Raw genomic sequence first — 20,779 nt, 5'->3', positions numbered from 1 at the left:
AGCTTGATGATCTAAAAGAAGTGGTCTCACCTGTTGAGTTCCGTGATGAGAGCGTCCTTATCCTTCAGCCTCGCTTCCAGATTATTGACTTGCATGACCAGCTTATCGTTCTCAGACTTGAGACGGTTCATGCGGTCTGAGGATGTCGAGTGAAGGGAGCTTGATGATCTAAAAGAAGTGGTCTCACCTGTTGAGTTCCGTGATGAGAGCGTCCTTATCCTTCAGCCTCGCTTCCAGATTATTGACTTGCATGACCAGCTTATCGTTCTCAGACTTGAGACGGTTCATGCGGTCTGAGGATGTCGAGTGAAGGGAGCTTGATGATCTAAAAGAAGTGGTCTCACCTGTTGAGTTCCGTGATGAGAGCGTCCTTATCCTTCAGCCTCGCTTCCAGATTATTGACTTGCATGACCAGCTTATCGTTCTCAGACTTGAGACGGTTCATGCGGTCTGAGGATGTCGAGTGAAGGGAGCTTGATGATCTAAAAAAAATACAAATTAAAGTTAAATAAAATAAATAAATCATCAATTCATGATTGTGATTGAAAATTAATTAATTATTTATTATGATGTTAATAATGATGAAATTGATAATTCAATGAATACCTACATATAATAGGTAATCCGTATTTTTTGACATTTAGATTTTTATTCTAGAAACTTTCTAGACTAGTATTTTTTTATACAATTTTGGTGTTTGACGATCCTTTTGTGAATTCTTATCATATCTATAATAATTCAATGTTTTTAAGAACAATAATAACTGCATCAATAAATTGCTCTGATATTTAGATAATATTTAAAACTTGACAATTTATTTATAGGCAAATGGATAGAAAAAAAATACTAATATAAATAAATGACTACCTAAACCAAATGGTTTATAAACCTTAACTAAAAAAAAAAAACCGGCCAAGTGCGAGTCGGACTCGCGCACTGAGGGTTCCGTACTTTTTAGTATTTGTTTTAGCGGCAACAGAAACACATCTGTGAAAATTCAAACTGTCAGCTATCACGGTTCATGAGATACAGCCTGGTGACAGACGGACAGCGGAGTCTTAGTAATAGGGTCCCGTTTTTACCCTTTGGGTACGGAACCCTAAAAACAGTACAGCAGATAAGTAATGCTTACTTTGAAGAATTCAAAGCGAGTCTTGGAATGTCTTCATGCTCGTCGCTACTCCCTGATAAAATCTGAAACAAGGAAATGATTACTAAATATTTCGGGTGTCATTGGTGTTAATTACCTAATATGTGACATTTATTATTATTTTCAGGGGTTTTTTATATCTCAGCATAAGCTGGTAGTTAATGCCAGCTACGGGCCTAAGCCAAGTAGATGACATAAAGTCAAAGATATACATTTTAAAAATAGGTTATTCAGCTTATTCGGTTCTAGCTTCATCTTGTTGCAAAAACTATCTAACGATTCTGCATGTATTTAGTATCGCAGCTTTCTGCAGCTGCATGTAGGTGTTTTGTTTCAGATCAATGAGCTTCAGACTATGGTGGAGATGTTTGGGGATGACGCCGGTCGTTGACAAGACTATGGGGACAATGTAGACTTTTTCTTGGTTCCAGATCCTAGTGATTTCGTCTTTAAGGTCGGTATATTTATGTATTTTATTATTATTATTATTATTTCATTTTAGACAGGCAGCTGATGCTGGTACGTCTAAATCATAGTTCACTTAGCACAGTTAGCATAGTTTGCCTAGTCTATTTTTAAATTTATTAACACTTGCAGAGTTCACAACTTCTGAGGATCGTGGTGAGGACTTCTGATTTTCAACCAAAAGGTACCACATTGTCGCTTGTCAATAAGGTTGATTTCAAATTGAAGCTGTATGGAAATAGCGCCTTATTGACAACTGACAGTAAGTACCCTTTTGATTGAAAATGGCACATATGACAATCTTGCAGGTTATCCGTTAGTTATATCAACCGGTAAATACATTCAACACTAGAAAATGGGTCTACTTTAAACGCTTTAGCACGATAATCGCAGTCTTTTTCTTACGAGATTGCGCAATGAGGGCTACCGCGTTTAATTTCGCCGCTAGGGGCGCTAGTGTAGATGGAGGTCTTTCAAAATGTCAAATGCGTAGAAGTTTTGGGGGTTTCAAGCTTTTTTATCGGGAAATTTTCACTCCTTATTCATAATTGTGGTAAATCTTTGTCCGTTTTTGATTAATCATGGTAAACAATAGATATAGCTCAATAAATGTTAGTGGTTTAAAAAAGTGCCAACTTAAATATATGCAAAATTAGACAGGTAGTAAAAATGGGACATTTAGACGTTAAAATACCTCTGTGTATATTATAATGTATTGATTTTATAAAAATAAGCATAGAAGAATTTTGAGATCTGTTTTTCTGGACCTACATCTACAGTGGCGCCAACTAAAGGTAGCCCTCATTAAACTATAAAAGTATTTCACAGTCTGCTCACTGTTATAAATTATAAAATTTATAAATATTTGTCCACAAGTAGAATGTCCCGTTGTGAATTCGTACCTGTTCCATAATGTCCTGATCGAGTTGATGAGAATAGTCGAGTTGGTCTCTGAGTGCCCGTTCTAGTTCCGCGGTGGGAGACCTCGTCCCGCTCACGACGAGTGCGCGTTGCTCCGATGAACATTGCTGCCCGGTTTCGCGTAGTCTAAACACAAAATTCACACTTCACAGTGTAAGAAGTAACAGTAGACCGACGACTTTGATGTGTACCGAGCTACTAACAATCGCGATGTATGCAGCTCGGGTGCGCGCGACCATTCTGTATACAGTTTACAGCGAGCGCAGCATGGTTCCATTTTTATCGCCTGTCGCTATGCCCGTCACTTTCGCACTTACATACTTGTTAGAACGTGACAGGCATGGTGACAAGGGAAAAAATGCGACTGTGCTACGGCTGGTTCAGTGACTGTATACCTATAGACTGTGTTTGTGTAGTCAGAAGTAGAAGCAACTAATCTCTCTTCTCAGTCGGATACTCTTGTCAGAGCAGTCGTGGTCATTGAGGTCGTTGTACGGCTTTTTTCGTAGTTTCCCGCCATGCTTCTCTATTTACTGCATTCCGCACATTGAAGTAACTAATAGAAGGGTGTATCTGACGCTTATCTCCTTAACCCCTTAACTCTCAAGCGTAAAATTGCCAGCCAAAGGACCTTAAATTATTAAATTTTACCCGCGACGACATTTATCTTTAAAGAACTAAATTTCCAATACGTTGTGTTGAGATAGACACCCCGCCCACTTAGCAACCTCTGTAGGTGATGCTGATTGTATTCCGTATAGTTTAAAAAGACGGGAAACTATTTCGAGATCGATGACGTTATGCTAGTTTGCTTTAAACTTTACAAATTAAACTAATATCTTTTTTAAAGTAAAAATATTTTCGAACTCAAACTATCGTGAGACATATTTCAAAATATTTAGATCAGAACGGTTTCACTTACTTGTATTTACTTGTAAAGCGACTAAAAATACAAGTGAGTGAAACCGTTCTAAATATAAATAAAATAAAATATTAAAAATAAAAATATTTTGAAAACAAAAATGCTGCCACATGTACTATATTCTGTTTTTTTATTCCGTAGACTAAAATGACATTTCATGTGGTACTAATAAATGTCATGTCTTACACATGAAACGTCGTTTTAGTCTACGGAATAAAAAGAACAGACCTTAGACTTATTCTTTTTTAATAAATAATAGTAGAGCCATAAACTGAAATAAATGTCATATACGAAGGAAAACCCCGCTAGCCCGTAATCACCTGAGTTGATTCAGTTAGAAGGTCGAACCATACTGTTCTACCTTAGAGATGGCCAGGGGGCGCCACAAGCCTTCGGGAATTGTCATATACTTGGAAATTTCGACCCATGCCGCCGTGACCGGATAGCCGAGCGGTTCAGGCACCTGTCCGGTAAACGGGGTACGCTGGTTCGATTCCAGCTCTGGACACTGGAGGCTTGGTCATTTTTTCCTTCGTATATGACATTTATTTCAGTTTATAGTTTAAATAGTAGTGTGTCTACTTGAAAAACCACAAATTAAAATATTTTCATAGAAAATAATTTTATTTGTTCTTAGAGAATAGTAGAGCCAATAAGAAGATTTTAAAATCTCTCAATGAAATTATGGAATTCAGTTATATTACTTCGTAGATAGTACCTATTTTCATTGCTAGTTGCCGTGAGCGGTAACGATGGTATATTTTCTTTTTACCTTCGAAAATATCTAAAGCATTGCCTTGAGGTGAGCACTATTAACATTTTAAGCTTCCAGTGAAATGTATGTTACCTCAGCAGTGCCGGACCAAATCCTTGATCAGGGTAGAGCGAAATGGGATTTTGGCGCCCTTTGTTAAGGCGGTTCCCTGAGCCAGAAGGCGAAAAATCTCCTTATATGATCATGTTTTTCTAAGAGGCGTTGATATTCGTAGACGTGGAAAAAATATATGTAGTTCTTGACTATATTATCTTTAACAACATAGCTTCCGATACACGAATTATGACACTTCGCTCGATACAATTAATTCCCAAAGTAACCTCTAACTTGGACTTTTAATCCTACTTTACTCGGTTATTTATTATGTGATACTATAAACAAAAAAAGAAGAAAAAACAATCTTAACATAAATAGTAATTTCATAGCTTTAGAATTTCGATATTGTAAGATAACGTTTTTAAAATAAATAAAAACCGACAAAATTCGATCAAAATTGACACTTGGCGCGTATGTTCTTTCCCGTTCTTTCTTGCGAAATGTGACAAAGACAGCGGCAAACCGATGGAACGGCCTTAAGCTTTTTACTCTTTTTTTCTCATTTGCCATGCCCCTGCCTCAGGTAACATACATTTCACAGGTAACTTACCTGTCTACTAGATCTCTCAAGTCTTGGATCTCCGCCTCCAATTCCTGGCACTTCTCAGTCTTCTCATGAAGTTTCATCTTCAGCTCGGTCATGTCCGATTCTTCCCGTATTCTGCAGTAATAAGAGCATTTAACGATATCCAAGGAATTAGCAGTGCCAACCAAATTCAAGGTTTTAACAGACTAGAATGACAAGATAAAAAAAAAAACCGGCCGAGTGCGAGTTGGACTCCACGTACGTACCATTACACAAAAAACGGCAAAAACATCACGTTTGTTGTATGGGAGCCCCACTTAAATATTTATTATTTGTTGTTATAGCGGCAACAGAAATACATCATCTGTGAAAATTTCAACTGTCTAGCTATCACGGTTCATTAGATACAGCCTGGTGACAGACGGACGGACAGTGAAGTCTTAGTAATAGGGTCCCGTTTTTACCCTTTGGGTACGGAACCCTAAAAATCATGGTCATAAATTAAACACTCGCATAATTTAGATCTCTCACCTCTCTGAAACTGCTTGTAGCTGCTCGGCTAATCTGTCTCTTTCCGCTCTCATTGTCTCTGCTTCTTTTTTGAATTCTTCACCGTCGGCTGCTTGCTTCGTGGCTTGTGATAGGCTGTTGCGAAGCTCTGTCACGTCTAGCTTGGCTTTGGCTAGCTCGAAGGCCTGTCAAATAAATAAGATATTAAATAGAGCAGAAAACGGACACGTGATGCGAAGGGGCGTAGAGTACGTTGCCAAAAAAGATCTGAACCTGCTGGAGAAAAAGAGCCCTCAATATGGTGGACCAGCATGACCCAATGAGGGCTAACGCGTGTGAATTCGCCACTAGGGGCGCTAGTGTAGATGGTGGTTTTTTCCATAGTTCGAAATGTCAAATGTCACTTGTCACTTCAATGACTGAGAGCTTTTCTATAGTCTTTTGGACCACCATCAACAGAGGCGCCAACTGGTGAGCAAAAAAACGATAGCCCTCATTACTTAAGAGGAACAATTTACCCGATCCGACAACCCTCGAAAGAATCTCGTGGCGCAAAATAATTAGGAGAGCCGTCCCCACCTGAAGTGGGATGGAGCAAGGAAGAAGAAGAAATAGAGCAGAAAACAACCCGTTTGTGGTAAATTAATGCATGATGTATCCCGCCGAGTTTCTTGCCGGTCCCATATTGGGTTACCTTCCTCTAATTGAGGAGTGATTTATATCTTCTCGAGCAGTGGTATAAGGGTTACAGCCGGCGTAGCTTTATTTGACGTACATAAGCGCATTGTAATATGCCTAGTTGAAAAATTAACTCTTTATCTCTTTATCTTTTCATATACCGTGTCATTTTTGATTTCCGTTAATTTTAAGGGGAGATTCTTCTGGTTATATAAAGTTAATTTCTCTAAGAAACTAGTATTTTAACTCTTACAGTTTTTGAGATATTCAATAAATAAATTTAATTGCTGAGCCTGTGTAAAAGATTCTTCATTGCCTTCAAATTTTATTTATTTTTTAAGTTTCGTCAGTAAAGGGTTTTCCATTGATAGCTATTCACTACAAGAAGGTTACTGAGGTGAGTTAGTTTGACAATTCCGACATTACATACTTTTCTTTCATTATGTGTCACACTAACTTTTACGTAACTCTAAAGGACCTTTTACAATGCAATATTCATTTATTTTGTATGAAAAAGGAAAAAAATATTTTTTTTTCGAATTTTACAAAAAGCGATATACCAGGTAGCTTCTATTAATGTACCAAGCAACGTGTCGAATTTAACGGAAATAAAAACATATACATATACATCTCTAATACGGAAGAATAGGGGTGTCATTCAAAGTTACATTGGATTGATTCGTTTTTGGAGCAATAAAGTTTTGGATCGGAGAATACTTATAAGAACTTTATTGCTACATTAAATTCAAAAATGTCTGAATTTATTTCACGCTGGTGCTGGGCTAGTGCTAATTTAAACCACTGTAAGTTTTTCTTGAAAATCGTTCAGCATATTGACGCTACGTTTAAACATGATAGCTAATAAGCTAGATTGTCCTTTGTTATGGGCAATGGGTCAGCGGACCAAGTCTTTTTGTTTATAATTCATTAAATATTTTTTCTACTCGTCGAGTATAATCTGTGTGTTACAACTTCACATGCAACACTACAACCTTACTTTTTTCAACGTTGGATAGTCTATGGCACTTCCGACTCAAGCATAAGAATTTTATCAATACGGTTTAGTCAATTATAAAATTTTTGAAAATAGAACTTCATACATTTCGAGGAGACTCGATTTAATGCATCTGCTTTGTGATTGGTTGGCCAACAAAAACATTTTATTTTATGTTGTAGTAGAAACAATTGCTTCATAAGTCAGAAACGCGCATGTGACACCCTTCATATAGCATCATCCATACCCTACGAAAACCACTTAGCGTTGCTTGTTAGTCTCCATAGGCTACGGTGGGCAAAATCGAGAAAAAAACTGTCTTAAAATTGAATTTAGCTTGAGCAGGTACCAGGGCCTCATGAGTTACTCGGAGGTGTCGTTGACCAACCCGCCGGGGGCGCCGGGCCCGGCGGCCGGGGCATCGGTATGAACTGTATGAAGGTATCGCGGGCTGCGGCAGCTCGCGTATAGCTGTATACTTTTGGTTTGTTTACCTATATGATTCTACTAGTTGAAAGTATTATTTTTTTTGTCTCGTAGAAAAAGTATTGTATACAATAGTGATATAATCAAGCTTTTCAATCTCGTACCTTAACTTAAGCAACTCAGCAAGCTTCGTTGCTTAAACACGGTACTCGACTGAAAAGCTCTCTATTATATCACGATTGTATAAAATACTATTATTAGGTTACTGTTGTTGTGTTACTAACATAAGGTATAAGCTATAACTAACAAATTTATGGACCAAATTGGATTTGCTGTCAAATAAAGAAATTTAATTTCATTTAAATAATATTTTTAATATTAATACTCGTATTAATACTTATAATAGCCCACGTCTGTAAAAAGCTTTTAGCCGTGAAAATTCACGCTCATCTTTATATTCTACACCATAAGTTGGCATTATCGCCGATATTTTTGGCATCGAATCAAATGTAAAAAATTACTGCTAAGAATTAATGCACCCTGCGGTAGCATCATTAAAGCAGAAATAATAGTTCTTCATAGACTTTGCAATAACGAAGTGTGGCAGTGTCCTCCATAAACGCCAATTTCTATTAAAATACGAAGTTTATTATGACACATCAAAGTTGGTTCAAAGTTAGCTCAGACTGAGTGATCTGACTGTATGAGTTGACTGCTAAACTAAACAATCAAAATTATTGCGTCATCGTATTCCATTTTTTCCTGCATGTTACCAAAGACAGATATAACTCCGTAATAGATGGATACAGTCTAAGGAAAAAACGTGCCTCGAAAATCACGAAAATTTGATTCTCGATCAGATGGCGCCACTAGTTTTGGCCTACACTCGTATAGAGGGCGTTGACTGTTTCGTTTGTTATTTATAATTTTAACGCATACCAGTGAAAGAACATGGGTTAAAATCATATAAAAATAATTAATGCAAATAAAAAAATCATTTATCCATATTTAAATACATTTTATCGTATTTTTATAAATCTTCATTTTTAGTTTTAAAGTGTGTCAACAGATGGCAGTGAATTTACTGTGGTTACAAAATTTACTATGACAGTAGCGCTCTAGTATAAGTTACTCTATGATGTTACGAAGCAATAAAATATGTCTCACCTTATCATTGAGTTCCTTCCTGTTAAAGTCCAGCTCATGCTGCAGCAGTGAGATCTGCTTCCTTATCTTAGCCAACTGCTTCTTATCGTTGCTCGCCTGTCTGTCCGTCCCTTTCTCACTCTTACTCTTCGGCGACGGACTGCGCGACACCATCTTCATCTGTTCCTTTAAAGACGCTATCTCTTCATGGTAAGAATTTATGTCTTCATTCAGTATATCTATCTCTGTTTCTTTATCTTTAAGCTTGTCTGTTAAATCTTTTAGTTCGTCTATTTTCGATGTCAATTCGTTGTTTAGTGAGTTCACTCTTTCTAGTTCAGTTTCGCTATTTTGTAGTTTGAGTGACGCGTTCTCTTGATCTTTTTCTAGTTTAGTTAGTTTCAGCTTTAGTTCTTTGTTGGTTACATTAAGGTTGTTATTTTCTTCGTTGATTTTGTCGATGTCACGATTTTGAGCGTCAATGGTATCTTGTAGTCTGAATAATTCGTTTGATTTTTCTTCAAACGCCTCTTTTAAGTTGTCCAGTTCTTCCGTTTTGTCATTAAGGCGTCTCTGCATGTCGTCTAATCTGTCTAAATGTTGGTTCAAACTGTCAATTTGTTGATTCTTCTCGGATACTAACTGTTCTAGTTTCTGAAGTTCAGAAATCTTTTCTTTCAAAATGCGGTTTTCGGTCTCACATTTTTCTAGAGAATTATTTCTGCTCTGTATTTCGTCAATTTTGACTTCTAATTCAGTCAATTTGTTGGTCAAATTACGTTTCTCTTTAGCTAGTTCTAGTATCATATTTTCTCTCCTTAAAATATCTTCTTTAAGAAGGTGTAAATCTTTTGATTTCTCATTAACTTCTTGCGTTAGTTCATTCACTCTTTGTTCTAACAGAGTTTTATTTGAAGAGAAATGTTCCAGCTGATTTTCATAGAACTTCTTATCATTCTCCATAGTAGCCATGGTGTTTTCTAGCAATCCTTTCAGCTCTTCTACTTCTTCTTTAAGAGCTGGGAATTCACATAATTGTTCTTCAGCGTTTTTCAACTCCGATTTGCAAGTATCAAGTTCGCTCCTAGACTTCTTAATCTCGTGTTTCAACTGTGTCAATATGTCTGGGAAATTCTCCTGCCTTATATCAAGTGTGATACCAAGTTCTCTTAGTGAAGTAAACTCTTCATCATGACTCCTATTATCTTGTGAAGGTTCTGCTGAGAAATCAATCTTCTTCGGAGCAACGCTGACATCTTTACTATCATCTACCTCTCTATTTGGGTATAAAGAACAGTTATCAGGTATGTTTTGAGCTGTAGAATGCTTAACATTTTCAAATGTCTCCGCAGTACCGAATAATGTCATCTCGTTAACGTTTCTCTTAAACCTGTCCTTATTCTGAGTGGATGTTAATGGTAAAGATTCAGCTCTCGGTGTGAAGCTAGGTAGATCAAAGTGGTCAATAAAGTCTAGGTTTAGGGAGCTAATGTTAGCCTTGGATACATCAGGGGGTTGAGTCCTGTTTTGTGTTTTATCTCTGTTATCAGCGTGGGGGATGCCGGAGAGGCTGAGGTTTTGAGCTTTGAGTTCGGCGCGACGCATTTGCAGGTCCTGTTCGTCGAATTCGGAGATGGACACTATGTCGCTGAGGGTTCTGGCGGACGTTTTGCCTTCTGGTTCGTCTTCTTTTTGGTCGTCGTCCAGTTTGAGAGCTGTAGGACAATAAAATACATATTGTTTATTGAAACTTTATTGCTCAATAAAAATAGTTTAGTTTGAATGACGAACTTATTTCCTCAATTTATTCTCTTCTCCCTTTTTTGTTTTAATGGACCATTTTCTATAAAAGTAATGTTCCATCAATATTATTTTCAGAATTATCTATCTCACGAAAGACAGTCGTTAAATTTTGTTGATGCAAACGATTTTAAATGTGGCTGATCTGCAGTGTAAGAATTAAATAAAATATACTTAGAAGTTATTAAAATGTACCAAGTGGCATTATTTAAATTAAAATGTTAAATCCGACAAATATAATTTTGGACACAATCGAACACGGAACCCAAGCCACTATGCTTAACAGCCACTGAACGGTCCTTAACGTTACATTAGTGGGTGCCGCGATATATAATACTAATGGAAGTTGGAGCACTGCCAAACATGTGCAGTCTGACTCAGTGAGTCGGGGTTTGGCTGTTCACATTATTTTTGACAAGTGAATTTGGGAAAGTCTAAATGTAAACATGGTAATAAAATAACGGTCAGTTCAAGTGAACCTAAATACAACCTAAACCTAAAGTTTTGTAAGTAGTACTTTGTAAACATGCCCATGATTTCCTGTAGCTGCTCCTCTCTCTCGGCCAACGCGCGTTGGTAGTCCCGCAAGCTTGCTTGCAACTCGTCCTTATCCTGTTCTAGACTCTTTGCTAAAGCTTCCAGCTGACCTGTGCTGGTCTGAGCTGCGGAAATGACAGTAGACTTACCCATGATCTCCTGTAGCTGCTCCTCTCTCTCGGCCAGCGCGCGTTGGTGGTCACGCAAGCATGCCTGCAACTCATCTTTATCTTGTTCTACTATCTTTGCTAAAGCTTCCAGCTGACCTGTGCTGGTCTGAGCTGCGGAGATAATAGTAGACTTACCCAAGATCTCCTGTAGCTGCTCCTCTCTCTCGGCCAGCGCGCGTTGGTGGTCCCGCAAGCTTGCCTGTAAGTCATCTTTATCCTGTTCTACTCTCTTTGCTAAAGCTTCCAGCTGACCTGTGCTGGTCTGAGCTGCGGAGATGACAGTAGACTTACCCATGATCTCCTGTAGCTGCTCCTCTCTCTCGGCCAGCGCGCGTTGGTGGTCACGCAAGCTTGCCTGCAACTCATCTTTATCCTGTTCTACTATCTTTGCTAAAGCTTCCAGCTGACCTGTGCTGGTCTGAGCTGCGGAGATAATAGTAGACTTACCCAAGATCTCCTGTAGCTGCTCCTCTCTCTCGGCCAGCGCGCGTTGGTGGTCCCGCAAGCTTGCCTGTAAGTCATCTTTATCCTGTTCTACTCTCTTTGCTAAAGCTTCCAGCTGACCTGTGCTGGTCTGAGCTGCGGAGATGACAGTAGACTTACCCATGATCTCCTGTAGCTGCTCCTCTCTCTCGGCCAGCGCGCGTTGGTGGTCACGCAAGCTTGCCTGCAACTCATCTTTATCCTGTTTTACTATCTTTGCTAAAGCTTCCAGCTGACCTGTGCTGGTCTGAGCTGCGGAGATAATAGTAGACTTACCCAAGATCTCCTGTAGCTGCTCCTCTCTCTCGGCCAGCGCGCGTTGGTGGTCCCGCAAGCTTGCCTGTAAGTCATCTTTATCCTGTTCTACTCTCTTTGCTAAAGCTTCCAGCTGACCTGTGCTGGTCTGAGCTGCGGAGATGACAGTAGACTTACCCATGATCTCCTGTAGCTGCTCCTCTCTCTCGGCCAGCGCGCGTTGGTGGTCCCGCAAGCTCGCCTGCAATTCATCTTTATCCTGTTCTAAGCTCTTGGCGAGGGCTTCCAGCTGACCGATACGTGTCTGAGTTGCGGAGAGCTCGCGCTCGAGAATGATCACCTTGTCTTTGGGGTTACCTGATGGAAGAATAATATGTATTGTCAAGTGCAAGTACAGACAGCAACACTCTTAACTGCCCATCGGTGGATCTTATGGCTTTTGTGCTCGTAATAAGGTTTACCGATGGACGGTTAGCAGTGTGGGTAAAGCGGACAAGCGGAATTAGATTACAATATGGTATGGATAATGACTATCGCTAACACTGCTACAACAATCAAGAAGTGACTTGCTTATAGTTATGATGTTCCACATTTACTCGCTTATTCGTCTCAAGTACAGTCCGACAGAAAAGAATAGAAATTATATAAATTGTGATTGAAATATTTTATACCCGGCTACACTTTTTTCAATTTACATAGTGGCAAACCACGAACGTAGAGGACACACTTACAAGACAGAATGAGATGGTTGCATTAGTGTTTGGTCCTTTTTATGCCTGCATGCAGAGGTTTATATGTTTTTTATTCTGATTCTGATATGATGTGCTTTGTAATTCGTTTTTTATCCAAAGCTGTCAGTAAACTTACATGAGTTTCCATATAACGCTTGGTGCCGCTCGTTCAGCTTTTCCTTCCCTTCTAAATTCTGCTTTGCTCGTATCAACTGCTTGTCTTTTGATTCCAACTCTTCTTTTAGCCTTTGTACCTGTTAAATTAAATACAATTAGATTACTGTGCTCCGTGCACCTTACGGCCAAATACTGTTGATATGAAATGAAATATAATGTAAATGATTTTAGATGTCTGGGTATGATAAAAATAGTGCCTTTCGACATCAGGCAATCAATCTACTCTGTCGCGTGTTTATCGCCGTCACCCTGCCTGTCACGTACTAACAAGTATGTAAGCGCGAAGGTGACGCACGACGCGACCACGCTACCACCGCTACAAGTTAGGTTAGACATAAACATAAACTATTCGTGCCTCACTAGCAGATATGAATATAATTATTATTTATTTTTTACAAGTTATCCGTTGAGAGGCAAGAGATGTGGTTTTTGAGTCACTAACTCGGAGGCCACGGAATGGAAGGGCCGAGGTGTCCGTTATGGATGGTATAGAAAGGATCGCAATCTCTTATGGCAGAATTGTTGTAAAAGTGACCGCGTTAAGCTTTAAATAATAGTTCCTAATCTCTCCGGTGGCGCTAGTTAGGCTCTGGGACATGAGTATAACATGAACCATATAAGGCAACAAATAACCCGACCAAATTACGTAGGTTGTTTTTGGTAGTATTTCGGTGAATGGTGGCGCCGCCTAATTACTGTTTTTTGATGGACACTTTTCATACATAGAGATTTGGCTCCTTTATACAGTCTCCATGCATATAATGCAACAAATAACCCGACCAAATTACGTAGGTTGTTTTTGGTAGTATTTCGGTGTATGGTGGCGCCGCCTAATTACTGTTTTTTGATGGACACTTTTCATACATAGTGATTTGGCTCCTTTATACAGTCTCCATGGTGTCCGTGTGGCATTAGCCAGCCTCGGTTTGAGTTAAAGAAAGAGGAAATGTACTATTAACTGACCTCTCAAGAGGGACAGATAACACTAATGCTAGCGCTCTCATCCTTATATGCACCAACTGAAAGCGAGGCTGATGATATGTGTGTGAACATGACTGACCTCTGCCAGCGCGTCGTGCAGGCTGACCGTCAGCTGGTGGGCCGCCTGGTGCGCGAGCGCCTCGGCGTTGTTCCTCTGAGTCTCGAGCCGCGCCGACAGCGAGGATATCTTGAGCGCTTGCTCTGACATGCGCGCTTGGAGAACATCGCGTTCAGCGCGTACCTCCTATAACAAATAAACAATAGTACATTAATACTAAGGCCGCAAGAAATTGGCGCCCGAATGTGACATAAAGGACACTTTTAAGAGAGGCCATTTTGTGAACACCAGGCTGGTAATCCTCTAACGATCGAGACATGTAGTAATAAAAAAAAATACGAACGTAAACTTAATGGTAAATGTACTGTTACGAACGCAAAGACGATCTTTTGACGCATGTTTGATAAGAGTACTTCGTTTCCTACGCTAGAGGCAACTCGAGTATTTTGCAAAGGACTCTATTGTGATAGCGCGAAAATAGAACTAGTGATACGAACGTAAACTTAATGGTAAATGTCCTATTACGAACGTAAAGACAATCTTTCGACGCATGTTTGATAAGAGGACAATAAAGCCCTGTATCTGCAATAAACTGTACTTTGTTTGAACTAGAAGCAACTCGAGTATTTGGCAAAGGACTCTATTGTGATAGCGCGAAAATAGAACTAGTGTTAACAAAAAATTGACATGTAAAAGTGCCCCTGTGGTCTATTTGCTGAATAAATGTTTGATGTTTGCAGTAAGACAATTTTTGTGATTTACTCCTGTATTCACAATATTCACATGGACCTGGTTCTTGTCTAGTTTACGAGTAAGTATACAATAAAATTCCATTAATGGCTTTTGGTTCGATGCATATACTTCGGTTATGAAAATTTGCTATGCGAGCGCAAGTAATACCTACGGTTCGTAAACATTTGTGGTATCATATACACGGTGGCTAAAAAATAAAAAGCATTCCCGTTACCAAGGAGGTTTTGGGATTATACTAAGCAACGTTTACTACGGGACCAACCCCGAAATCGCGAAAAAATATTTGCCTGTTTCATACATTTTGCCTGTTCCATTTTCTATGGGAGGGTTTTTGCGATTTCGTGGTTGCTCAGTATATCCCCAAAACCTCCCTGGCAACGGGAATGCACTTATTTTTAGCCACCCTGTATACGTGGTAAATATTAGTTGGAAATAGTATGTCCATACATAAACTTCGTCAGTTACACATTTTGTTCGTGAACGCGCTTAGACAAAAAATGCATTTCGAACTTCCAAAAAGCCACCCAGTTGTGTTAAATATTGACTAAATGATTTTTAAAAATGTTTTCTTTTCTTACATGGGTTTTTATTTCCGTCTCCAAATCATCACATCGAAAAAGAAAACATCGATGTAGGTACGATGACGAAAACCAAACCAAAGCAATAAACATTAAACCGAACGCGTTAACGCGTCGATAGTCCAGCAACGGTTAGCCAACCGGGTCACACACGGTCTAATTTTACCCGCCCCGGTTACAAACCCCGCCTAAAAATCACCAAGCCCTTCGTCACCATTAAAGATTTGATTGTAGAAGACGTGTAAAGTGTAAGACTAATTCGTGCTTTGAAACATCACTGCAGGGGCGTAGCTAGAGGATATGGCGCCCGGGGTAGTCACCAAATTTGCGCCCCCTGACGACTAACAAAAGTTTCCCTGCTGCTGCCTTTTGCCCATTTTGGCGCCCCCCCCTTGGATGGCACCCGGGGCACTTGCCCCCTCTGCCCCCCCACCCCTAGTCACGCCACTGCATCACTGTAGCCCTGTAGATATAATGACGAAAACCAAACCAATGCAATAAACTCACAATAAAGTTAAAAACATTAAACCGAACACGTTAACGTGTCGATAGTCCAACGGTTAGCCAACCGGGTCACACACGGTCTAATTTTACCCGCCCCGGTTACAACTCAGCCTAAAAGATCACCAGGCCGTTCGTCATCACTTTCGGGCTCAGTGTCACGATTAATTTGATACAATAATAGTATATTCTTCGAAATCCTAGATGATATCATACACCTAAAGGGTGTCCCAAAATAGGACGCAAGATTTGAAATTGATGGAAAACACATTTTTTTTTGTCGTTATAATACATTTGTATATAAAATCTTGAAATACATAAAATAGGGTTATTTGTGGAATAATACGTCAGGCAAATGTCCTCCTAGGTTTTGCTGGCACATACGCACTCTTTTGTCAAAATTTTCTATGACCATTTTGCATAGATGCGGCTGAATTTCTCCGATGCAGCATCGAATTTCCTCTTTTAAAGCATGAGTGGTTGTGGGCTTATTGGCTAGACTTTAAATAATCCTAAAAAGAAATCTAAAAGCGTTAAATCGCAAGATCTAGGGGGACAATTCTGATCACCGAATCGAGAGATCACACGACTAGGAATTTTCGAACCGTACCCGCCAAACTTTCATTACTTTTGAAATATTGTTCAATAATAAAAACGCGTTGATCATTCGTATAACCCGCCATTTTTACAAACCCTAAACATTCAGCTATTTCAGCTGTCAAATGGTTTTTTTAGGGTTGCCAGCACTAAAATACAAAAATGGCGGTAAATTGAAATCTTGCGTCCTTTTTGGGAGAGGCGGTTATTGACCGAACGTGCGCGAAGGCCCAAAGCCTCTCGGTTTCAGCTTTTGCAAAATGCTTTCGCATGTCTATCTGGTTGTAAGACGTTTTGTTTATAAGTGCCAGTTGCACCATCCGCATTTGACAGAGTGATTAACGTCACCCAGCGCGCCGCGGCAATTTACTATGAAACTTTCTATACAATAAAATTTAACAAACAGTTTGGTGCAACCGACGACTTCCTCGCAAAGTGTATACACTAATGGTCCATCAATCGGACTTTGTTCTTGATTTTTGACCAACTATTTGGTTTGTTGTTGATTTTTGACCGACTACTTAATTAGTCTGTCTATAACCTATTTTTTTTTTTTACTCAATTTAGTATAAATAAACTGCTATTATATTGCAACACTACATTTATTAGCAAAACCTACAGTTCATTGATCCACTAGTTATTAGAATGCTTTATTATTAGAGAGATAACATCTTCCTACATCTGGAATGTCTAATATCTGGAATTCCATTTTATAAATAGCATTTATGTATCATTTTGCGTTTACGGAGAATTGGGGAGTTTTTCTGGAAAACATTTTCGACGATGCTCATTGAGAAAATGTGTAAATTAGAGCACTAAACTAATGCATTCCGATAATTTTTATGGCTATTAGTTCTCGAGGATGAATGGGGGGTGGTTCAAAAATACGTTGACAAAGAGCTTACAGAGGTATTTTTGTGACATAAAAAAACATCACTAAAATCAATACGTTTAGTTTTTATAACACTTTAAACTCTCGCGTTTTGTACACATAATTAATGTCATTACCGTGTAGTTTTTATTTTATTTAAAACGTTAGTATTATCTCTCTTCGCTTTGATTGAACGCAAACGTTGTTAAAATGTGTTCAGATAATCTCGAACACCTGGCCAGCTTAGCTGTGTAGATATGTATTTAGCATGAACAGCAGACTTTAAAAACTACAATAAATTATTTACATACTTTGGTTTGAGACTCGCGTATTTAATTTGTCGCTATTTTTCCTTCGAAATAAAAATATCACCAATGCCACGGCCACTTCGTTTTAAATGTTTTAATAGTCAGTTAATCGTTTTTATTGTATCACCATATGTGATGTCAGAGGGTCAACCGCGAACTACGTTCGACGTGTTTCCTCCCTGTCGCACTTGTTTATTCGTACGTAAGTGTGACAGGGAGGCAATACGTCGAACGTGGTTTGCAGTAGACACTTAGTTCACAGCCAAGACGCTCACAGTCTTATTATTACAGTGGTAATACCGTAATTTATTTACGTACTTTGTTTGTATAACAAATTGGCTCGGGAGAGATGATTTCGTTAAACTTTAAGTTAACACAAACAAACCGTGTGATTAGTATTATCTTTAATCATATTTTTTTTGTACTTGTGATTTATTTTACAGATATACCTTGCATATAAACACAAGCGAACGTGCAATAATCGAGGTGGCCATTTGCGACATTGTGGGCCAATTGACGGCATCATATTCAATTGAGAGGCAAGCGCTGAAACATCCTGACGGTAATGAGGGATATCATTGTATCAAATTGAGGAGTGTCTTTTCAAAAGGGCTTATTTTTGTATGGTGTCCATAGAGAAATAAGCCCTTTTGAAAAGACTCCTCAATTGAGCTCCGTTCACGTTTTCATCAGTTTGATTGGCACGACTTGTGACTGATTCAAAACTGGTGATTTTTATTAATTGTTAATAGCTTCTGCCACCGACTTCGTATACATATAAGTGACAAAACGTTGTTCAATATGGAAGCAAATTCAACCCTGAAATCAGGGTTGTGAATAGTAAAAATGTTAAGTAAAAATTATCCTTAAAAAGTAACCGGGAAAATCCTTTGCAGGGACATTGGATAGAGATCTAAATTGTAACAAATCTTCGACCGAACTAAAATAAAGATGCTTGGCTATAAGAGCAAATATTTACTTTGTATGGAAGTTATCTTGTTCAAGATTGTCTAAGTTTACAAAGTAATTATTTTAAATATATACGATCTAGACGATCCAATCACACTCACCGTCAAATCCGGCAGCCCCATACCACTATCCCTAAAGTATTTCCACAGAAACATCACCACTCACTACACCACACTACATGATACCATGACGCCACACGGTGATATGATGCGATAGTCACTAGACCATATGGTTCGCTCACGAAATGACCACACACGATGTCAATCACCACTCACTACACCACACTACATGATCTACGATCACTCTATGATATGATCCAATAGTTACTATACCATATGGTTCGCTCACGGAATGACACGACGATGTCCATCACAACTACACCACACTACATGATTTGTGATCACACTATGAGATGATAGGACAGTTTTCACCAGATGTTTCGCGTTCACGAAATGACACGAGATGTCATGATACGGTTGCCATCAGATTTATCTGTACAGAGTAATTAATTTTGTGGACACATTTTTGTAGGGTTGGCAGATTTTGGGGTTGTTTCCGGTCATCTAGAAAATTACTAACATCAACACTTTAGGGCCACCCCACACTAGAGTGTCCCTGCTGCTCGACGCAGCGTTGGTGCAACTGCGCAGCGAAGCCATTATCCATAGCGCTGTCGACTAGACGCTCTAAAGACGCTAGTGTGAGGTGGTCCTTACTGATCATCAGCGAACCTTATATGTGTCGTTTTTAAGCAAAAGGTACCACATTGTCGCTTGCCATAAGGACGCTCTGACAGGGTTTTCGTATAAAGATACAAGCAATTTTCGTCCTTATGGAACAATGTGGTACCTTTTGGTTGAAAACGTCACATATATTTGTTATAAGGTTAACCAATTTTTAGGGTTCCGTACCCAAAGGGTAAAAACGGGACCCTATTACTTAGACTCCGCTGTCCGTCTGTCTGTCTGTCACCAGGCTGTATCTCATGAACCGTGATAGCTAGACAGTTGAAATTTTCACAGATGATGTATTTCTGTTGCCGCTATAACAACAAATACTAAAAAGTACGGAACCCTAGGTGCGCGAGTCCGACTCGCACTTGGCGGTTTTTTTTTTCAATTCAGTGTGGATGATAATAGAAACAACACTAAATAAACTCATACTCAATCCGCCAACAATCAATCTACAACGAATTCCAAAATTAAAAAAAGTTACTCCCGCTAGATAATATCCGAAAACGAACTCAATCTTCACATCACAGTATCACAAAGAAAGAAAAGGTTTCACATCACAGTGTTGATATATGTCACATATAGCTAGTCCCGATAAATCTGATGGCGACCGTCGGTTCACCTTGCGACAGCAGAGCACTCGTTGGAGCATCGAGACCGACTGAGGGCGCGGAGGGAACGCGGCGGGAAATACATTTTCAGAGCGACGCGTGTTCGGTGACTGCAATGACTTGTTGATCAAAAGATTAGACGGATAGGTGATTTTTAGCGTTCTGTACCCAAAGGGTAAAAAGGGTAAAACCGCCGCCCTCCTCCGAACGCCGTCCTCGAAACGTCGGAGGTAAATTTAAAACTTAGGTTACGCGATTAAGTCCCGCCGTTGTGAATAATAATAAGCTAACTCTGCACAGATTTTGCAGTGACAAAGTGTTACCATAATGGCAGATTCCTATGAAAATTTATTTGGACTCGCTATTTTAGGGTTCCGTACCCAAATGGTAAAAACGGGACCGTATTAACTAAGACTCTACTGTCCGTCTGTCTGTCTGTTTGTCCGTTTGTCTGTCACAAGGCTGTATCTCAAGAACCGTGATAGCTAGACAGTTGAAAATTTCACAGATGATGTATTTCTGTTGCCGCTATAACAACAAACAAAAAAGATGATTTTTTTGCCTTTTTTTGCGCAATGGTACGGAAGCCTTTGTGCGCGAGTCCGACTCGCACTTGGCCGGTTTTAATTTTAGATGTGACGCAAACTTTCTTCGCTTGTTGAGCGAATCATAGCGGTACAATTTCTTTTCTTTCTTTGATCAGTCGCTTTATTTTAAGGAAAATATTGCATCAGCAGTTTTTTCGTGTGGTATAGGTAGAAGGAATATTTCAGAAGTTTTTCAGCTGGGACAATTGGAAATATTGCAATATGTAAATGATTACACAAAGAAACAAAACGCATCGCAATTTGCAGTAGGTTTCTTTAACGTTAGCGCTCAGTTTGTGTATGAAGCAATATTCAACCAGTCACATTCCCACTGTATAAAAACGTAACACAATAAAAGGAAGAGGTACTCGACCTGATCCCACCTTCCCCTTTCCATCATCGGACATCCAGGCGCGGGAGCGAATGCACCCGTTCGTGGTCCACATTCCATTCGTTCGGACGAAACGTTTTG

At 39.3% G+C, this 20,779-nt stretch overlaps 1 protein-coding gene across 1 annotated transcript; it reads right to left on the bottom strand.

Moving 5' to 3' along the window:
- Window positions 1-333: 333 nt before the first annotated feature.
- LOC134746465 (putative leucine-rich repeat-containing protein DDB_G0290503) lies at window positions 334-18,679 on the bottom strand. The gene is made up of 10 exons (XM_063680862.1): window positions 18,480-18,679; window positions 13,823-13,987; window positions 12,722-12,839; window positions 12,032-12,211; window positions 8,631-10,324; window positions 5,387-5,550; window positions 4,880-4,990; window positions 2,518-2,662; window positions 1,133-1,194; window positions 334-482 (listed from the first exon to the last, which is right to left on the bottom strand). The coding sequence occupies exons 1-10, from the start codon at window positions 18,531-18,533 to the stop codon at window positions 341-343; spliced, it is 2,835 nt and encodes a 944-aa protein (XP_063536932.1). The 5' UTR covers window positions 18,534-18,679; the 3' UTR covers window positions 334-340.
- Between the last annotated feature and the right edge of the window lie 2,100 nt (window positions 18,680-20,779).

Source organism: Cydia strobilella, chromosome 13 (genome assembly GCF_947568885.1).
Source record: "Cydia strobilella chromosome 13, ilCydStro3.1, whole genome shotgun sequence".
NCBI lineage: Eukaryota > Metazoa > Arthropoda > Insecta > Lepidoptera > Tortricidae > Cydia > Cydia strobilella.
The sequence above is the reverse complement of the archived record's forward strand: the minus strand, read 5'-3'. Positions and strand labels throughout refer to the sequence as shown.

Excerpts from the sequence above, each read along its gene's own strand:
- LOC134746465 (XM_063680862.1), bottom strand. The coding sequence starts at position 18,533 with ATGTTTCTGTGGAAATACTTTAGGGATAGTGGTATGGGGCTGCCGGAT. Across the intron at positions 4,991-5,386 it reads CTACAAGCAGTTTCAGAGAG|AATACGGGAAGAATCGGACA; the intron begins GTGAGAGATCTA and ends TTATTACTGCAG. Across the intron at positions 483-1,132 it reads CTCGCTTTGAATTCTTCAAA|ATCATCAAGCTCCCTTCACT; the intron begins GTAAGCATTACT and ends TATTTTTTTTAG.